This window comes from Silurus aristotelis (assembly GCF_946808225.1).
Source record: "Silurus aristotelis genome assembly, chromosome: 8".
Classification (NCBI taxonomy): Eukaryota; Metazoa; Chordata; class Actinopteri; order Siluriformes; family Siluridae; genus Silurus; species Silurus aristotelis.
The window spans coordinates 21,646,681-21,668,303 of record NC_139581.1 but is presented as its reverse complement, the minus strand read 5'-3'; the positions used below and the strand labels follow the sequence as shown (position 1 = coordinate 21,668,303).

At 37.4% G+C, this 21,623-nt stretch overlaps 1 protein-coding gene across 8 annotated transcripts in view; it reads right to left on the bottom strand.

Moving 5' to 3' along the window:
- Positions 1 to 18,267, bottom strand: part of phldb1b (pleckstrin homology-like domain, family B, member 1b) — a 70,502-nt gene extending 52,235 nt beyond the window's left edge. For 3 of the 8 annotated variants that reach the window (XM_083549612.1, XM_083549614.1, XM_083549615.1), the window contains exons 1-5: positions 17,931 to 18,264; positions 16,542 to 16,643; positions 15,272 to 15,395; positions 12,217 to 12,387; positions 3,946 to 4,059 (exon numbers count right to left, since the gene is read on the bottom strand). In XM_083549612.1, the coding sequence (XP_083405738.1) occupies positions 3,946 to 4,059; positions 12,217 to 12,387; positions 15,272 to 15,395; positions 16,542 to 16,601 (469 nt within the window). In that variant the 5' untranslated portion in view covers positions 16,602 to 16,643; positions 17,931 to 18,264. Of the gene's footprint in view, positions 1 to 3,945; positions 4,060 to 9,368; positions 10,121 to 12,216; positions 12,388 to 15,271; positions 15,396 to 16,541; positions 16,644 to 17,930 lie in introns of those variants that run through there. The other 5 variants (XM_083549608.1, XM_083549611.1, XM_083549613.1 and 2 more) reach the window with 5 other exon arrangements.
- Positions 18,268 to 21,623: the final 3,356 nt, after the last annotated feature.

Here is a 21,623-nt window from a genome sequence, read left to right as displayed (position 1 = left end):
TGCAGAATGTATTCACATTAAAAAGCAATACCTATAATAATTTTTTTAATCAATTTACAAATACAACAGAACACACTGAAACAGAAAATCAACCCAACTACCCTCCCTACACATGTATTATTAATTAATTAAAAAATGTTTTTATCAATAGTTGCATTTCAATTATAACCTGGTATGTGAAGTTACAGTGGTATGAAAAAGTGATTTCTTAATTTTTTTTTCATGTTTGTCACACTTTAATGTTTCAGATCATTAAACTAGCTTTTAAGGATCTTTTGGTCGACTTCACTTTGTCAGGCAGGTCCTATTTAGGAGATTTCTTGATTGAGAACAGATGTGGCAGTAATCAGGCCTGGGTGTGGCGAGAGAAATTGAACTCAGGTGTGATAAACCACAGTTTTAACAGGGGAGCAAACACTTTTTCACACAGAGAGCCATGTAGTTTTGGATTGTGTTTTCCCTCAACAATAAAAACCTTCATTTTAAAACTGCATGTTGTGTTCACTTGTGTTATATTATACTAATATTTAAATTAGTTTGATATCGGAAACGTGTGACAAACATGCAAAAAAATAAGACTTTTTTACACCACTGTATAACAGATTGTATTCAGTCTTCACATTTTTTCCAGTTCTAAAGTAGACCAACTCCACCAAAAATCATAGGTGGCACAACCTTGACTTTCACTCACTCTCAGCATGTAGCTGTATAACTGCAGCAACACCGATAATTGAGACAATGTTAAAAGTGCTGCATGAATAAAAGTGAATTGAATTACAATACAATAAAGATCTGATATGACAGTATATTAGCTATTTCACACACTTTACTGAGTATAGTGTGTACAGTTATTTTTTTACTGTTATTTAGTGATCAACACTGGCCACATGGCAGGAATACAGCCTTAATGGGATCACAAGACTATCTGCCTTGATGCACACACATGATGAGTTCATACACTCGTTCACATCATAAGTCATCATAATATAGCCGATTCGGCTAGTAGCATGTTTTTGGAAAGTTGGAGGAAACTCGCACAAACCACTTTTGTGTTTCATGGTGAGAAATGCAGACATTAACCAGATAAGGCTATATAGACCATATATGCAGACCAGTTGCAGTGCATGAGTGGGACAGTGAGGTAAAGAAATATGAAGAATAGAAAAGGGGCAGAAAGTAAAATCAGGTACAGCGTTGAGATAAACACAAAATTAAAGCCCGATTCTTTGTATTCGCCATGTTCCACTGTTTCCCAGCAATAGAATACTTGCAAGTAAGGCCCTTAACCCTCTGTGCTCCAGGGGCACCGCATCATGCTGACCCTGCGTTTTGACCCCAGGTAATGTATATGTGACAAATAAAGGCTATTCTAATATAAGAATTCGAATTTTATAATCATTTTTTCTCTCTTTTTGTCAATCTGCTAATGGACATGTCGAAAAGCATCAGGTCATTATGATCTATCTTCCCAAAAGTGTGCTAGAAGTACTCAAGAATGAAAAAAGTCCTGATTCAACCCTATGTCAGTTACACCAGTGGTCCCCAACCCCCGGTCAATACACAGAAGGAACACAACTTACATTATTTCCGTTAAATTTTTTATCTGATTCTGAACGTTTTACCGAATTTTACCGATATTTACCGAATTTTCTCCGCCACATCTGTCTATGACTCACTCTTGATGCATGTCATGATGCCTCGGTCACATGTCTTACCTCCATTCACTACCTTCTTAAAGGGGCTGCTCCGGCCGCTAACACATAATACATTACCGCTAAATTAAAACAACCATGCTAGCAAAATGAACAAAAGAACAACACAATGGATTCACGTTTATTATTATATTTAGAAAATACCAGTTCGGTCGTATCATTCAATTTTGTTGTATTTATTCGCCACACCTTAACGGCCGGTCCGTGAAAATATTGTCTGACATTAATCAAGTCCGTGGCGCAAAAAAGTTGGGGACCACTGAGTTACACATCTCAGTTAAATATTGTACACTGGATGGAACAGGAGTTTATTATCAGCCTAGGAAATGCAATGGACCCAATTTGTTTACATCCTATGTGGCCCAGCAGGAAAAGGCATGACATTACTGGAGGCAGATTGGAGATCTGTCTCAGCCACTTTCCTGCAACACAAGAGCCTCTGTGCCTCTGGGGCATGGAGAGGCAAAAGAGCTAGAATAAGGGCTGTTTATATAGAATAAAAAAATATTATATTTATATATAATAATATAGTGCAACTCAAGGCCAGACATCTATGTGAATCCTCTGCTCCCAAAGGAGGTCCACCGATAAATATGGCTTATGTGAAGATGAAGAATGAATTCATACTAATCGTTCTGCCTCAGTAAACAGTCTGTTTAGGGTGAAACCTGATTGGGACTGCCCCTGTATGAAGCTATATTGCATGAGAAAGGTTTGAATAATAAGGAATGCTTGTGTTTCTTGGGTATCTGTAACAGTAACAAACCCAGTTATTAAAAATGTACTACTAATGCATATTCCTATGTTTTTTTTTTTTTTTAAGTGGGATCATTATAGTGATAGTATACAGGAAACAGTTCTTTCTTTGATGATTTTCATTGTTCGTTGATTGATATGCTTTTCCTTCCGCTTTTTCCGGGTGCGGTCGCAATGACAGTAGGCTGAGAAGGTTTAGCCCAGACTTCTCTACCCCCCTGAGACACATACTCCAACTATCTTATCAACATCCTAGATCAGTCCCAGGACTATGTCAAGTGTCTGATAAATTCCTGATCCATATCTATCAAAAGCTGACTAGAGGGCATTCTTGTAAACTGACAAAAATCACCTCGACTGTCTCTGCTGGATTAAGAGGAGCGATAGTTCTTTCAGAAGCTTCCCCAAGTTTGTCGAGCTTCTCATTATCGCCTTTCATAAAGACAAAACCCAGCAACCCTGTGGAGAAATCGAACAATTCCACACTTTACGCTTTAGCTCCCCATAACCTGTGACCATAGGGACAAACAGGGACATAGACTGCTACTACATCGAAAGCTTTGTCCATAAACTGAGAAAGATCACAACATCTTCAGGATCTAAAAAGTTATTGTTTCATGGTTTCTACACCTGGAACAATGTCTATACCGTCATCCAAAAAGAGCACCACATTCAAGAACAGCCTCGTGGCCTCCAAACAGGAGATTCAGATTTTTGTCCCATTTGAAATTGTTTGTGGGGAATTTTAAACGTTAATAAAACACCGAACAAGTCATCTCTTTTGAAAAAATTGTGTTCATCTCTTCAGAACAGTTCCAGAGACATGTATTTAAAGATGTACTAAAGTTCTTCAGACAGGTTATAGAAGATAATTAAGATATTATATGACAAGGTTTTTTCATTTAAATTTGTCATATAGTCGTATTTAGTTGAGATTCCAGACTGGGTAATATGCCAAAGTCATATCTTTTGAATTTTTTCACAACCAGGGTAACCACTAAATTCACAAAGAAGCTTTTCAGCACAGAATATAAAATACTGGACTAAGCACAAAAGACAGGTCACTGGAGTTCTTCCACTTCAACCATGGCTAGGAATATCTCCTTGGAGTTCACTCGCATGGGGCATTGTCATACTGGAACATTTTTAAGCTCTTTCAGTTGCAGTCCAACTTTTGTAGCAACATTTCGGAGAAGAACCGCATAAAGCTAAAAGGACCACATGATGAAGTGTCCATAGACTGAAAACAATACAGAGTCTTAGGTGTCCACCCTCAGGATAAGAAACATAGCCAGGGCTTTTGCTAGTGGGCCAAAAGCTGGTTGCATGGACAAGAGCACAGGAAAATCCATTAGTCCATAAGCAATAGTTGTTACAGATAAATATTAACCGCATCATCTTTGCAAGTGTGTGTATATGCATGCGTGTGTGTGTGTGTGTGTGTGTGTGTGTGTGTGTGTGTGTGTGCGATCATTACCTTTATTGGTGCAAGATGTATGTTGTCCTTCTGGCCTCATGCTCTTCATTCTGTATGCCTCCTCAGGGTGATTGAAGCGGAAGAAGGACGACTGACCAAAACACAGCATACAGCCTGCACACAAGTTACATCATTAAGTGTTTATTCCTTCTTTTTTTATTCTGTAAATCTGCTGTTCTCCAATTAGCTCATAGTGAACCTAGGATCACGGTTATGCAACAGGCACAGGATGACACATGACACAATGAGAATGCGGGTTGCAGATTGTTATAACCACAGGCTGTATAGTCAGGAGGGTGTGTTTTTTGGACAATGAGCTATGCTTCAAGACGACACAGATAATTGCATGTCATTTGGATTAGTTTACCCGGAGACATTGTGCTCTGCTATACACTCAAGCAGGAACTGTATGTTCTTACACAAGGCATAACCAAACAAGTGCTAAATTGATTATATCAAAGCAGCAGTGTGTAGGTTTTAGAGCCTTCTACAACCTGCACTGTAGATTGTAATTATATCATACATATTAGCTGTTTTCCTTTTTCTCAAATGAACCCCGACTTCTTTGGTGAAACTATAAAATATTCCTTGTGATAGGCCTTTAAACAAAAAGGAAATTTTCTGGGCCAGAAAAAAGTATACACTTGAAATTAAAAAAGAAATTCCAAAATAAAGGATAGTAACAATTTCAATCACAAAACTGTACAGCCCCTAAAAAAAATTATAAAGCTATATGCATATTACTGGTTGAAAAACAACTATTTAAAATAACCAACCGCACCTCTAACAGTGGAAACGTTTTACATTTTGAATGTACTCACCACTGCCGGGGGGTTGGTTGCTTTTAACACAGCAGTGTGAGAGGGATCGTGGTGGGGGGGGTAAGCGTGAGTGTGAGGGGGCAGTGTTGTGTGCATGGAACATTTGCTATCATGGTTATACACAGAGGGATGAGAACATTCAGTGCCATCATTCACTGCAGAGTCTACCCCCTAAACCGCCTCTTGGCTTGCTGAGTGAAGAGAAAAATAAGACAAGACAAGCCTTGTTTCTGTCTTTTGTTTTCTACACCACTTATCACACAGCTTTTTTCCAGGCACAGCTCGCACAAATACACCCAAACACCCACGTTATTTGGAAACAGTACACCCATTTTTATCATGTTCTCTTCCCATTCATATGCATTACAATTACAGAGCACATTTACGACTCCTTAAAATGAGACAAAATGAGGCAAATAAGGTGTCCATAATCTCATTATCTGGCATTGCAATAATACAAGCAGCGGAGAGGAGAATTCAATGACTAAGCATTCTAAGCTGGAGGAGAAATAGGAGGGGGTTCTTATGGAAAGTTCCTTCAACAAAAAAGCAGATGTTCAATGAATAGACAGTGGCAGATGCCCTGTTTATTTTCCCCCCAGCTGGATGGAAGAACATTTAGTTCAATCGAAAACCCTGACTGGAAAACAAAACACACAGGTAGCAATGTTTTCATGACTCATTGAAAACCATGAACATGTAAGAATTCAAAAACATCGACAATATTAATAATACAATAAAAGCTGGTTTGGTCTGTTTGTTTTTCGTTCGATTCAGTGTGTGTGTGTCTGGGATTTAGGAAGCATAGCCCTAGGAAGTCGTTCTTTACTCATCTAATACAGGACTTTGAAGATGTTATTTGTAAGAGGCCAATTAAAGAACCTGATACGCGTTAACATGAATCACAGACAGACAAAATCGTGCTTCACAAGCAGAACAATTTTCTAAATCCATACCCTCAGGGTGCAGCTTTCCAAAATTATGGTGTCTGCAATGGTTTTCAAATGCTAATAAATTTTCATTTAATACTAATCACATACTACCAACTATCTTCACAATTAAGGTTGAACGATATGATACTAATGATATGATACTACCTTTAACTCTATGCCAAAATGCTGTGCTATATCATAGGGAGCATATTGCACATATGATCGTACTCGATATGAGGTGTATATTAGCAATAGCATCGACATGTGCTTTACGTGATAAGGTTCCTCTCATGTTTACACTAAAACACACTAAAGTGAGAGCTGCGTCTCCACAGCTAAGGATGAGTCAGCGGTCTACGCCAAATTCGAACACCATCGTAGCTTACTCAGCGCAGCCAACAAAACAGCACTGTGCTGTGAATCCAACTGCGCCTGTCAGCCAGGAGGATACAGCAGTAAATCCCTGGTCTGACTGGCAATTACAAAACAAACGAACTCAACAAAAGCACGGTTCAGCGTTACTGCATGACCTCCCCAGGGAATCGGTCAGAAAAACAGCAAAATCCCAGACAGGCATGGAACAGTATGTGATCACAGATTCTTGGAGTAAAGGAAATGATTCACACCATTACCAATGTCAGTATTTCAAGCATGTAGTAATAATCTGACTCGAAAATTCTGAAAAATTGAGATGCCTGAGATTCTGCAGTCTTGTGTACATCCTGGTTAGACATAAAGGCTTTTATTTTTTTCCCCCAATGAAAAATTTGTGCGTTTTGCCCATGAATTTACACAGCACAGAATTGAGGAGCGTTAATCTAAAACCCCTGACAGCGATGTGAGATGAGAGCGAATAATGGAGTCATGAATTATACCTGCTACAGTAGGAGCAATTCAGTGCCATGCTATCATACATTACTGTCAACCTAAAGCACGCAGTGCTGCTGTGCTAAATCCTTAAACGCTTAGTCAGGGAACATCTAAATTCGGTTTTAAATTTACCCATTTAACGTATTCAAACTACTTTGGTTTTATATTCCCAATTAGTTTTCCTCTCCAAGATCAGGCCACTTATAGTAGTACTTTTCTTTTTCCACACAAATTATAAATAGCCTGTTGCCCCTGTTTCCTGGGGTTTGTTTATAGATAGCAAAGCTTCTGCCAGGCATTATGGATCATTTTACCCCAGATATTTTCGTCCCAGTTGAAGGCTGTGTGTTATGTCAGTTTCCTGTTGCAAAGTCACGCTCAGTGGATAGTGGACTCGCAACACTCGCAAGCTCCCACTACAACGAACAGCAAAACATTTAGCAGTCATTAGAGAAGATTCCTTCAGAAATACCAAATTTGAAAGACTACAGGTTTGAAAACTAGCTCCCTAAATACGAGAGCAGCAAATAATTTCATTTTATCAATATGCTATAAGCAAACAGTCCAGCTCTTTCATAATTCTGCACAACAAAAATGATTTCTTTCTCCGGTGAATTCCACTGTAACACAACTTTCTTTAATGGAAGATGACGTTCTGACCAACTGTGGCTGACTAAGGGCAGTTTTGTAAATCAGTTTCATGAAGCGATGACTAAAGAGGATGCAAAGCAGCCAGAATACACGTCAAGAGGAAATCGAAGTTCGGACATTTTCTTGTCAGACCACACACACTGAACTCCTCTAATAATAACGAAACAGCTTTTGATTAAAAAATATTAACCACTTAAACAAAATGTATTCCTCATATTACTGCTAATGCCTGTGCTCATTAAACTAAGTGTAATTTGGGACCTGAGCCAAGAAAATTAGGACAATATTTCAGCTGAAAACCATCAGAATCAATTCATCAAATCATTCCCAAGGACAACAAGAAAAGCAGAAATATATTAGCAAATATTATAGGTTGTCATAAGAATACAAGAATATATGTAAGGCAAGCCAATCTTAACTATTATTTAGTATATAATAAGATCCTTTTTGCTTATCTTAATAGTGACAACTGCTATTAACAATGGTTTCTTCACCACTCAAACATTCTATTATATCAATTATATATTATCTAAAATAATATGGCATAAATCACAATGAGGCATGATGTAAAGCCTATTGCTATTTTTGATTTATTAAATATTAGATTACATTAGATTCCAAGTGATTTAATATTAAATTAAAGTTACATTCGGATCTTGTTATCACTTATGTTACAGCAACTCCAAACACTTGGTTCTCTTTTTTTTTTATCTAGAAGTTAATAAAAGCAACAATAAAAAAGTGTAACAGCTCCTGTTCAAAAGACCGTACCAAGTCAGAAAACTATGTTTCAGCTTTAATTTTAGCACAAAGCCCGCACACTACGAAGATAATGATTGGCATGTTAATGTATTGCTATTGGTTGAGTTGTATGGGAGTCTTATGCTCTAGAATATGAATTACTTATAGTACAAACGTAAGAATGCTGATATACGTGCATATATCTCCAGCATGTATACTGCAGCCCTAATCTTTAACACAATTCATATTTTACTTGGTCAGTTCTATTCTTATTATACAAGTCTAATAGATTTAATATCCAATGGTTGATCTAGAGAGTTAAACGTCATTTATTCTAATAGCTATAACAAATCTCAAATCTTCTAAGGCCACACTGTCATCAAAATGTCAAGTTTAAGACCACACAGAGTCTCAGAGCCCACCACATACACACAGTGAACCCTGAGGGAAGGTCAAAGCATGGCGACATTACCACAGGAGACACCAGGCCAGAGGTTAAACCCAGGATTTGGGTTTTACTCACAAAAGCTGATCTCTAGCTACTTTGACGAATGGCAGAAATGGGCAGAAAAGTAAGTGCATAAGAAGAATAGGATGAAGATGATAATAGTTGATAAAATTAAAAATTAAAATAGTTGATTAAAATTAAAAAAACGTTACCTCTGAATTTTCATCCCTGTTCCCATGAACATTTTGAATATATTTCATTTACGCATAGTAAAACCCATTACCTTGAAAAATATAATGTGTGAAAAGGTACACATCTGTACCTCAAGGAGTTAAAAACAGTTTATAGCACACACTGACCAGGAATAGCAGTGTAACAGTATATGAGGGCTCATGAGCATGCTGAAATCACTATGCCACAGAGTCTGGGGCCAGGTTTATAATCACTGACTCGTTCTTTGACTGATGTTATGCACCAGAAATAATCCTGTTTTTTAAGCATATTGATGCATTTTATATGGAACCGTTCCGAGATTTCTAAATTAAGAAAAAACATTTTTGCATGCACTTCAACCTATTGTAGATAACAAAAGTGCCCAATGCATCTCCACTGGATGTCTGCAGCAATTCATTAAAAAAGGTCATTGAACACCTTCATCGTCAATCTCATTTATAATCTGACAAAAAGCCCTTAGATAGATAGATAGATAGATAGATAGATAGATAGATAGATAGATAGATAGATAGATAGATAGATAGATAGAGTGCTATAAAATCAGATCAGATTTTGATCACGTGCTTCATATGTGCTGGATATGTATATATAGATATATAACAGTAGAAATGATCCAGGTGCATGCATCAGTGGAGGAGGCTGTAGTTCAGGATCATAATAGAGGACTCGAAAATCCAAACCCAAGTGTGAATGCATGCCTGCATTTTCAGTCTGATGCACACTTACTTCTAAATCCACATGATCTGCAGTAGTGCAGCAGTTTGCCGGGATCGGGTGCAGCAGTTTGCCGGGATCGGGTGCAGCAGTTTGCCGGGATCGGGTGCAGCAGTTTGCCGGGATCGGGTGCAGCAGTTTGCCGGGATCGGGTGCAGCAGTTTGCCGGGATCGGGTGCAGCAGTTTGCCGGGATCGGGTGCAGCAGTTTGCCGGGATCGGGTGCAGCAGTTTGCCGGGATCGGGTGCAGCAGTTTGCCGGGATCGGGTGCAGCCTGGCCCTTTAAATACAAGCCACGTTTTTCCCGATAGGAGCGAAGCGGAGTGAAAGCCGGTGATTCCGCTGTTCTACAACCCGTAGGAAATCCTTTGTTAGCGGCTCATCATTCTCCCAAACTCCACCACTCACAAGGGCAAATCTTTAAGAATGTTCTAACAGGAGCCTGGAAGTCTTGAGATGTCCTCAAAAGATGTGATCCGGTGACAACCTGGTGCCATTAGAAAGCCTATACAGGTCTGGCTGTCAATCTGGTATGTCTACAGCGTTGTGTGGAGACAGAGGTGGTAGGAGATGAACAGCTGCTGTCTCGTCAATGGAGCAAACTCATTTCCTCGTCTCAGAAACGAGGCATGTGGAAGGAGGGAGAAGGTTTCAACTACCCCCCCACCCCATTGAGTTAAATCGTCTATCAGCAGCGGAATTACACTCAGAGCACCGCCCCTCTCTTACTGCGCGAATCGTTGTTGCAACACGCATGCGCGGAGTACCCCTTCTCTCGCTCCAACACACACACACACACACACACACACATTTCCGGGTTTCTATTTTCCCAAAAGTACCCTTCATAAGGGATGGGCGATACCGATATCATCGACTTTTGAAAGCCAAATAATTAACAGTAAATATATGGACTGGATGGTTCAAGACTGCAGTTTGCATAAACAGTTGTGCATTTAAGCCTCCATCACTGAACAGCACACCTCCACAATAAAGAAACTACACTGAGCAGACATAATATTATGGCCTTCACTCAGGCATAACATTATGACCACCTTCCTATTATTTGATTTGTTCCCCCTTTTGCTGCCAAAACAGTCCTGACTCGTCGAACAATAACAGCATTAATTCCTAAGCCAGCCGTCGCTCCCCACATGCATCAATCGGCCTTGGCCGCCTATGACCCTGTCACTGGTTCACAACCGTTCCTTCCTTAGACCACTTTTGATAGATACTGACCACTTCAGACCGGGAAACACCCCACGAGAGCTGCAGTTTTGCCAGCCATCACAATTTGGCCCTCGTCAAACTCGCTCAAATCCTTACGCTTGCCCATTTTTCCTGCTTCTAACACTTCAACTTTGAGGACAAAATGTTCACTTGCTGTCTAATATATTTAACCCACTAAGAGGTGCCATGATGAAGATATAATCAGTGTATAGGAATAAACTCAAACATAAGAGTCCTAAGAAACCTTAAAGGAATCATGATTCCTTCAAAATAAATAATGTTATGCAGAGTAATAAAAAAAGGACCACCCTTAAAAAAGTGATCGGCTGAGATTTCTTTACAAAGTTTGTGTAATATTCTCTAGAAAGCTGCAGTTCACTTCCCCTTTAATGTAGCTAATCATAGTCTAGCGCGTAATGTCATAGCCACATTACATAATAAGCATGACGTATATTATATGTGCAACTATCCAACTAAACATGCGTGTACCTATTTCCCACTCTATTTCCATTACCGATATGATATAATTCCTCTACCCTTTGGCCAAGCACAATATTATCTCAAATAGTGTTATTTTTCCTAGACACATTTTTTTGCCAATCCAGGAAAATAGCATGTATTAAAACCATTATTATACAGTAGGATTGTTATAAATTCTGATATAAAGGTTAAAACACATTACTTCACACTACTGGTAGATTAAATCATATTATGTTATTATTTGCACTGAAATGTGGATTGAACATGGATAATTATATTGCTCATTGATTACGATTATGTGCTTCACTGCTCCATTGTACAATGATAATTGAGTCTCTTTAACCCATACATTTCGCATCATGTAAAGTTATTTGTGACTTGTAAAAAAATAATAATAATAATAATAATCACAGTCAATTAGTGCCTGCTCAAGGCACTAATCCATATGCACATATATGTTTCACTAAACTTTGGGGATTTTGTTTATTTCCGAGGTCTATCTAATAAACACAAAGCTTTGATCTTTGCCTGAAGAAAATTCAGATTTCACCACAAAGCTTGAATTTCTAAAATGTTTCTACCAGGCTCACGTGTATATCATGACAATCAATCCTTAGCTTCCGGAAAATAATGATCTTTGGGTTTAGATATCACATCCCTAAGCAACTCTGAAGAGTCAGAAGCTTGTGGTTAGCCCCAGATCAATTGACTTGCATTTCCTGAATGGATTTTCATGGTGCTTTTTTGGCTTTAGACTTTGGCGCAAAAAATGAAGATGATGACAGTTAGATTGTAACTTTGATTGAGTTTTATCCATTACCTTGCATAAATATGCAATTTGTACCTGATTTTTAGTGTATATACTCTGTAAGGCTTTTCTTCACATTATCATATCTCATTACTGAATTTCAAGATATTATAATTGCTCTTAATAATGGCAGCCTGATTACAAACACACTACATTTGCACCTGTCTGAGATCTGATTCAGCTAATTCACATTATATAAGCTAATGCATTCTGATAAAGATGAAGAAGATGATGATAATGAGCAGCGAAACATCTGTAAGCTGTTTCGCTGCTCAATAATAATCCAACCACTTTTAGTCAGAGATGTTTGTCATTCATAATGACTGCACCCCCTGTTAGTCATACCTTGAGACAGTCGTACAGGTTTGGTGACCAGAAGTCCATCCATGGCACACTGATTTCCACAGGGGTGTAAGATTATTATTCCAGCTTTATTCTCAATGAAGCAATGCTGGTCTGCAACTCCAGGGCCTTGAATGTTGATGTCTGTGGCTCCATGGCCCAGGGTAGTCTTCCCTAAAAAAACATTTATTTAGTCCATTTGGCATACTGTTAATATAACAATAATATACTGTACATCAATAACATTGCAATGTTTGGTCCTATCGTAATAAAATGTACAAAAATAACAGAGACATGTTTTTATGTAGTCTAGGTCCTAACCTAGCCTTGACTGTCTACCTGCAAAGATCATTTTGGACTCATTATTATAACTCATTATTTAACAGCAAATGTCTCTCTAAAGATATCTAAGGTTGGCCAATTAAAGTTGGATTTTCTCATTGAATTAATGTCATGGCTTGTCAAGTTATTGGTCTGATATAGTTTATAGTGAAATGGACATATGCCTATTAAATGTAGTTAGAAAGCATGCAGTCAGTGATGATATATGATATGTTGATATCATTGATTTTGTCCTCAAACCATGTCTTCATGGAGCTCAAAATACAACAACATGCTATATAACCGTGTGCTGCTTGGCAACAGTTTGGAGAAGGCCAACACATGGCAGTGAGGGACGGAGGTCTACATACTTTTGTCCATAGAGTTTATAGTTTACTCTAGGAAAGTCTGTAGATTTTTGGGAACTACATATATAGTAGAATAAGTCAAGTGTATAATCCTGTAATCTTCTTTAATATTTGTTGGACCATGCTAGATTTGTATGTGGGAACTTACAAATGGCAATACTTTAATATTAAATATATTCTAATGCACTACTCCATGCTGTCTACTGAAGCATAATTATGATATTAGCTGCTTAGCAAAATGTATTGTTGCTATACGACCTTTGCTTTGCCTGCTTCCAGTTCACCTCAATCTTAAAATCAACACAGGCTTCAAACTGATTCACAGGTTCACACCAGGAAAGCTATGTCTCCCTCCACACCTAACATTAGTCACAAAGGGCTCAGCCTTTATGTCATCCTAGACCACACTGAGAAAGAATGTTGACCTGTTTTCTAAGGAAAATGAATCATGAAGTGCTCACTACAAGACATGACAACATTGGAACCAGAGCATGGCAGTCCATCTCCAGGTCAGGGTAAACAAACACAACTCTGGCAGGAAGAACAAAAAAAATCACATTCCTCCCTCCTACTGGCGCTGTTCTATCTTCGTTAGTGTTATCAGTTAGATAAGTAAGGGCATGTGGAACACCTCAGGCTAGCAAGAGTTACATTTCTTTTTCGACATTACCTAACTTCATGCCTCTTCATTAAAAGAAAAGGTTAGGGTAAAATAAAAATACCACATGATTATTTTCCACTGTATTTGTTTAATATTTTTATTGCATTAAATCATTTGTAACGGTAGCATTGAAAACACTATAGAAACACTATTTTCCTCAATTTATCAGTGATTGTTCTTTGTAAAGCCTCTGCTGAATCCTATTGGCTATGATCTACCTTGAAATAACATTGCGTTATTTTACAGTATAACATTATAGATGCATTAACAGTAGTATAGACTCAGGTTTTCTCAAGACATACCATTATGCCGACATACCAGCACATGAACATGAAGTACATTTTATAGAGAAAAGTGTGTGAACATGTTCGAGAACATTCTATACATTTTTTCTAGATGACCAGATAATGGAGTGATAGGAAAAGCCTGGATAGTTTCAGAGTGGAACGTGATGGACAGGCATGAAATGGGTTCATTAAGTAGAAGGTTTTTACAAGGTCTTTTGTAGCTACAGAGTCTGAACAAATGTGGGGGTCTTGATGGCACTATCCTGCTTATCATGACTTGCTGTGTTATTAGGCTTTCAGTCCAGAGCTGGAGGGGGAGGATAAAGAGAGGGTGAGGAAAGAGTAATTTGGATGTTTCCAGTGATTGCATCCTAACTCTGAGTACATAAAGATTGTGTGATTTTAATTTGCATTTATGCATTTATTGCATGTATGCTATTTTTTTCCGTGATTTAATGATCTACACTCAAAATCACAGATTTTCTAGTTACTGTAAACTGGGTGAAGTTTGTTTGTTTATTCATTTATTCATCCATTTTCTTCCAGTAATAGATTAATCCTGGTCATCATTGTGCAGAAAGTAGGCACACACATTCACACACTCAATTCTATTCACAATTTAGGGTGCACCTGCTAGTATATTTTTGCAAGGTGGGAGGAAACTGCAGACCTCAGTGGAAACCCACCCAGACACAAAGATATTTAGATATATTTATATTTGATATACTCAAGCCCTTCTACTTTGCATCACATTCAAGCTTGACAAATCCAAAAACATTGCAACATCTCTAAACCTTTGTAGTGTGTGCGATAGAATTTATCATGTATATATTAACGACAAACTAACCCTACCAAAATTAGCGTATGGCACAATACCCTAATGCATTGTGACAAGAACGCTGGTAGAAAATATTTGACCTTGATGGCAGAGCAAGCATTTGACATTATTAGAGTCAGACAGCGTAGGTTTGCAGGCAGACCCTGGTTTTCTGCCAGATATTGTTCTGGGGCTAAATACAATGTGCAATACCATGAGCAAACAAGTGTTTTAAAATAAAACATTTCAATTAGTGTCAGTTTAAATTAATGCCAGTACCCTGTTCGATACAATATCATTTGCATGAGAGTTACTGTATGGGGGCTTATTTGCAATTGTGTGTGGAATGGTGTAGATTTGAGGATTTAGTATATACTGTAAACAGTATATATTTTTTGTGTTCCTCAAGGCTAAATTTACACTCAAAGGTGTACCGACACACAGAAGCGATATTGTGAGTTAGCAAGTATGCTCTTCTAGAAAAGCTATAATTCCAAGCTCTTGTAACCCAAAATCACAGTTTACCACCTCTTTGCTGGTGGGGTAGAATTGTATACTTAAGAGGTTCTGAAATTATGAATAAAGGACATCATGGAGAACTCACCCTCAGGCAGAGGCAACAATGTGATGGCTGTGCTGAGACGGCCGCTTCCAAGACTGACTAGATGAGGACGTTCTGCTTGAACCTTAAGCCCCTTCCCTGTCTCTAACAAGTCCAGTGGAGTGCTCTGTGGAGGAAAAGAGGTCAACCTGAATAAGGATCTGTAAACTGTTGGTAATAGCATTTCTTTGTAAAATGCTTCAATATGCAGGAAACTCCACAAGTGTGCAATTTTGAGGTCTATCAATGGAATGAAACTAATTTGTTCAAATCCTAGTGGCTTGACTGTAATGTCTAACGTAAATTTTATTTATTTATTTATTTATTTTTGAACTGATAAAAAGAGGTGGATATTTGAAAGTGTGTAAGCTGTAGTTGTCATGGTAACAGTGATAGGATAGCTGGAGCTTGACTTTTTGCTATCTTGCAGTGGCATCCTTGTCCTGAAGCTTTCTTGCTAATTTACTGGGGATTCTTACACAAAGCTTTAGGTTCTGATAATAACCTCACATCTTATATTTAATAGATAGTCATCTGTAACCCTGTTAAAAAAATGTAATATTATAGTTTGGCATTTCAAGTATTTAATATCTTATCTATTCTTGACTAAAAAATGATTTTCCGTGGCTATAGATTGAAACATCAAGTTAAAGATTTCATTCTCATTCTATGTACTACTGAGGTACTATATATTCCCATGCTGCACTGTGTTTCCTTTAGCTTGTCCTTCCATTAGGTTAAAATCTATTGGAGATGGGTTTTTTTTCGCTCTGCACAAATCAATTTCTTAATTTAAGAATGCGATAACAATAATACCATTTACTCTACACAGTATACTGTAATGTAAAATTTTACTATCTGGTATCATCCAGGAGCAGATAGGGTCTCTTTCAAGACTGGTTCCTCTCCATGTTTCTTCCCATGTCTTGCTATTGTCAATCTGGCTTTCTCATCAAGGTTTTAGATCTGCATCAAGATTTCTATAAAGCTGCTTTATGATATTGGTTTAAAAAATACATATAATAATACATTGAATTAAATGTAATAAATATTCATGCTTTGATACTGTATTATAGCTGCTTATAATGATAGTATAATTAATCTTTTATTTTAGTCTATAATAATAATAATAAAAATTATAAAAGTGTGAATTTTCAGAAGAAGACAATTTTCATGTGTGAATTTATATATATATATATATAAATATATATATATAAATTCACACATGAAAATTTTAATGTCAGATTACACAGTGTTTTGAAATATCTCTCACCTTTAGCACCTGATGTGTGTGTCGGCTGTGATCGGGTAGGTTTCTGTTCACACGGTCCATATTGTCTGTGCTATTTGTTTCTCCTCCTAATATCTGAGCATCCTGTGGGAGGCAAAAGAGAGCCGTGAGAAATTTGCGAAGAGTTCCTTCTTGTTTTCACTGGACACAAGTGATATGCAGAACACATCCCTGAATTGCCATTAAAGTGTATTCTTGCATTTTAAGAATTCACCAGCTCCCTGTTTGTAAGTTTATTCCAGACAATCCATTCATATGTGCTGTACTTCTGAAACGGTCTTTTCTTATACACTTGTGGAAAAACAGAGGCCAAGCTCAAAATAGCAAAAATATTACAATTTGAATGGTTTTAACAGCAAATACGTCATCAGAGACCTTGTAGTTTTCTAGTACACCAAAATCAAACTATGATCATTAAAGGTTTTGATGTCTGGATGCACAAATTATTCCAAAAATACTGTATGTTTGGATCCGATTTGATGTTGTTTTCCAAAATGATCAGTCGTTATTTGGTTATCTGCCACACCTGGAGCAGTAAAAGATCCTAGGTTTCCTAAGACAGTTGAAAGCTTAATTTTGGCAATTTTTGCCCAGGGGTTTATACTAAATAATGTATTTTTTTTTCTATAAAATAGATGTCTCTCTTTATCTCAATTTCCACCAAGATATCAGCGTAAAAAATGAAAAGTCAAGCACAGCAGTGCCTCCTGAAAAGTTTAATGAAACAAACACTACACCAAGATGCTTCAGTTTTCCTTTGCCATTTATATAAACCTTTATATAGCAAAATCTTCCCGTTCTCAGCTGAGCGCTACCGAGCCCTGGTAACACTCACACATAGATGCCGCCCTCCCCTAGAATTCCTCACAACTTACTCACAATCCTGGCTCTTTCATCCAGAGCAGACAGAAAAAAATGCATGTTCAGAAATGGCTATATTTATCCAATACCTATAAAAAGAGATGTCTGTACTTCTGTAATCTGGAGAAGAAAAAAACAACACTTTCCAAAAAAAGAGGCTTGTAGTGAATGAATACATGAAAGACTCAAGCTGCATGGATGTATATGCAGTATTTCTTACAAATTACGATTGTTGTTATTGAGAGAAATGGCTGGTTAATGAGAGCAAATCATGTTGAATTGAAAATTGCATTGTATATTTGTTAGATCCTGAAAAAAGATATAGAACAAAACCAAGTAAAATCAAATATATTTAGACTACCATTTTAGTTGCAAAAGAATTACACTTGAAAAAAACAACATGATATGGCCCAGGTCTGGAAGAAAGGTCACAAATTGCTTTTCCTATAGTTGTAACGAGAATACTGTAACTATAAAGTACTGATTTTAGAGGAAAAAAATGAGGTGTACCTGTCACCAGTGGTCCAGCATTGCAATATCACCATATTTCATTAATGGTCCTTCAGCCACTTCCTAACAATCCTACATCAAACTAAATGTAAATGTATACTCCGCTCGTTGGACTGCTGTCTATTCAGAGCAAAGAAAAGCAGACTTTGCAGTGTAGACCTGCCTGTACATGCATCAGTGAGCCAGATCCTGCATTCCAGCCCACCAGCCAAAGCCCTGATAACAGACTATAGAGAGCCCGTTAAAAACAGCAGAGAAGAAAGAAGAAAGGCAGAGGATGAGGGAACTCAAACGGGAATTTCTAAAGTTTAGACATAGCAAATGTGCAAAACTGCTAAAAGGAAAAAACAATGAAGCCACTGTATGTGAGTCACTGGATTTCATACAATAAGACACAATTGAAGGCACACAGCAGATTCTTCCAATTGGGCTGGGTTTGATCTCACTCCAGAGCCCATTTATGACCACATGATCACCAGAGCTTATTATCAGGACATATGCTCCCTACCTCCCCAAAATCTCCAAACTAGCTTTGATCTGAACTTCACAAACAACCATCTGACGGATGAGCACTTTTTATTATTTTTTTTCAGCAGTAGTCTAAAAGAGTGTTTTTTACCCTTAGAGTATGTGTGTGCAAATCCTTTTCTCGGGTGCTGGACAGATCTGTTTTCTTGGTAAAGCACTGAAAAAGGACTAAAAGATCTGATAGCGAGACATGTGGGTCTGGGATAAAGCCACATCATGGCAAGAACACAAAACAAGACAGTCACTGACATGCACAGTCCATAACAATGTGGAGTGCACATGGCACATTCTTGCTTCCAGTGCCTGAAAATGTTGGACCATAAAAAGCATGTGGACAGCTTCTTTTCTGGTCTCCAGTAAAATGTGAGGGCCAAACTACTTGGCTGTTGAAATGTGTAATGTTTTCTAAGCAAGGGGAACTCTTAAGGGCCATCAAGTTAAAAAAAAAAACCTGTACTGAAAAAGGAACATCTGGTGGTCTTTATTGGTTTGCCCGTTTTTTTCAGGGTTTTGCTTATATATAATTCCTGCAAGTGTTATACTAGCAATCCTATTTTTGTATATTGTTTCATCTCATTTAGTAACAAAGGTTTTAACTCTTCCACTGCCAAAATTTGCATTATTAAAATCTAAATGACTATTAAGCTACCTATTGGTAAAGACTTCAAGACAGAAGGTTGTATAAGTTTGATTAACCATCAGTTAACAGCAGTTTATAGCAGGCATTGTAAGATTCACTGATTTGCATCGGTGCATCGACATAACATTGAATGACGTTATGCTTCGATTTAAATAAGTGTGCGTCGGATACAAATTGGCATTTGTATCACGATGCACTGTTTTTACCATATTTGCATGGGTAAAAAACAATTTATTATATATAATCATCAGTAGATGTGCTATACTTTTATTATTTAAAAGTGGGCAATAATTTGTGACCAATATTTTATATGAAGATTGATTTCTCCTCGCTAAACTGTTTCCCGAGTCTGGTTTCTCTGCACAACTGCTGCTAAGTGAATATAACGTGTCTCAACACTACGTAAACCGAGGCGTGTCCTGAGAGTCACATAGAATATAGATTAACATGGCAGAGGTAGAGCTGCATCTTCCTGGAGACAGAACAGGAAAAGAACACCTGGTCTAATGAATCTGTTTTCTTTTTGGCCTGCTTGTGAAAGGGTGATTTGTTGAAAGCCAGAAGGCACTTAAATAAATGTATGATTTGCAGTCTGTAGGAAGCAAAGAAATCAAAGCGAATTATCTGTACTAAATCGAATTGCGTAGCATCATATTTTTTTCCATTGCATTGTATTGCATTGAATCGAACTGAAATTGGATCGCACTGCATTATGACATCGTATCAGTAGCTGCTTCATATGTATCTCTAAATGATCGCATCATTGGCATTGGCGAATCGCATTGGCCTCTTAGTTTATAGACAATAGACAAAATCTAAATGTGACAATAGTTTGGAAAATAGTAATTAAAAAAACTTACTTTAGATATTTGGGGAAGGTCAGGATCATCTTCATTTACAGGTATCAGTAATCCAATTAGACTGATTTACACAATTATACACTTGACATTCCTAGTGGTTGTAAGTACTGACATTCAGACAATAGATAAAGAAAGCAGGTGACCATTGTCAGGATGATGCCAAGAGCCACAGCACTATGACTCCCATCATATTCTCTACCTCACCATGTCATGTGATTGTTTGCGCACCTCATGACCTTATTATCTTGTTAATTCTGGATTAACACTTTGGCTAAGACTTGGGAATGATCATGAGTTGTTTTCATTAGTGGCAATTTGTATACAGCGATTGAAAACTAGGATTCTATTGTTATCGTTTGTTATTTATTGTTAATCTTATTAAATTCTTTTTACCACATTATCTGTGTAAAGCTGCTCTGAGACAATTTCCATTGTTATTCCACCTCTATACAAATAAACAATAATTGTAAATTGAACTGAATTGAATTGTAATGCTATTGCATGTTTGATGGGAGTAACAATAGAATGTTTTCAATGACAGGCTGATGTTACTTTGCTGAAGTAATGCACCATGTTTAATGTTGTCAATTAGTTTGGGTGTTTATTTGACATTATAGCAGCTATAAACTACCATTTCCTCGATAGCTTTTCTTTTTTTCTCTCTATTGATGTTAATGAGACAAAAGAAATCATCTTGTTCTGTAACAGAGAAGCAACCAATTCCTTGTCCTAAAGACATCATTGTGCTGTAAATATTAAAGTTACAGTGTTAATTTCCCTACAAAATACTGACACTGAAGACTCCTTCCAAAAATACTTAATGTCCTAACCCTAATCTGCCATACTGTGTTGTTCATGTTGTTATTATGTAGCATATTTGAACAAGCATATTAATATAAACGTGGTTATGCTTGAAACACAACGTCAGAGCAAGTGTTAAAGAAAATTAACACCTTCTGAGTAGGTACATTTAAGCAATAATTTACATTCAAATTATTCAGCAAAAGAATGGCCAATCTACTTTGCTCAACCTTACACCTTGCTGTTGTGTATTCATTTTCTAATAATTAAACAGATCAGATCTAATTATACCACATTTACCACACCCCAAGAAATTAGTCAGAACCTGCCTAGAACACTCTATGCATTAAGTGATTGCACACCTTCAGTCAAGTAGTTTTTTTGTCATTTCAACCACATACAATACAATACACATTCAAATGACAAAAATGAACAAAAATAACACAAAACTCAGAACTATACAAAACTCACTAGGACACTACATAAAGTGCACGTGTGCAACATTCAGTGCGAAACAGAACAAGACAGTAAGGCAGTAGATACAGTGACACCACAAACTAAACTGTTGACTAATTAGAATAACGTATTAAACAGCAGTGGTGGGCCGTCAGGGCCAGCAAAGCCTTCTCTGCTGGCCTAAACACTACCAGAAGCACTGACCTACATCTACAACCAAAATTCTAATATTTGTTCATTAAAATTTTATACATTTATTTTAAACAGTTTATTCTCTTCATTTTGTCGCATTTCTCTTGGCAGCACTGCTTCCAGTACGTGTTTTTGGATGTTAGATTTTTTGTCCAATCAGATTTTAGCCTCTATGTGTTGCCATGTCAATCTAATCTGTCCAGGGCCTTCAAAGTC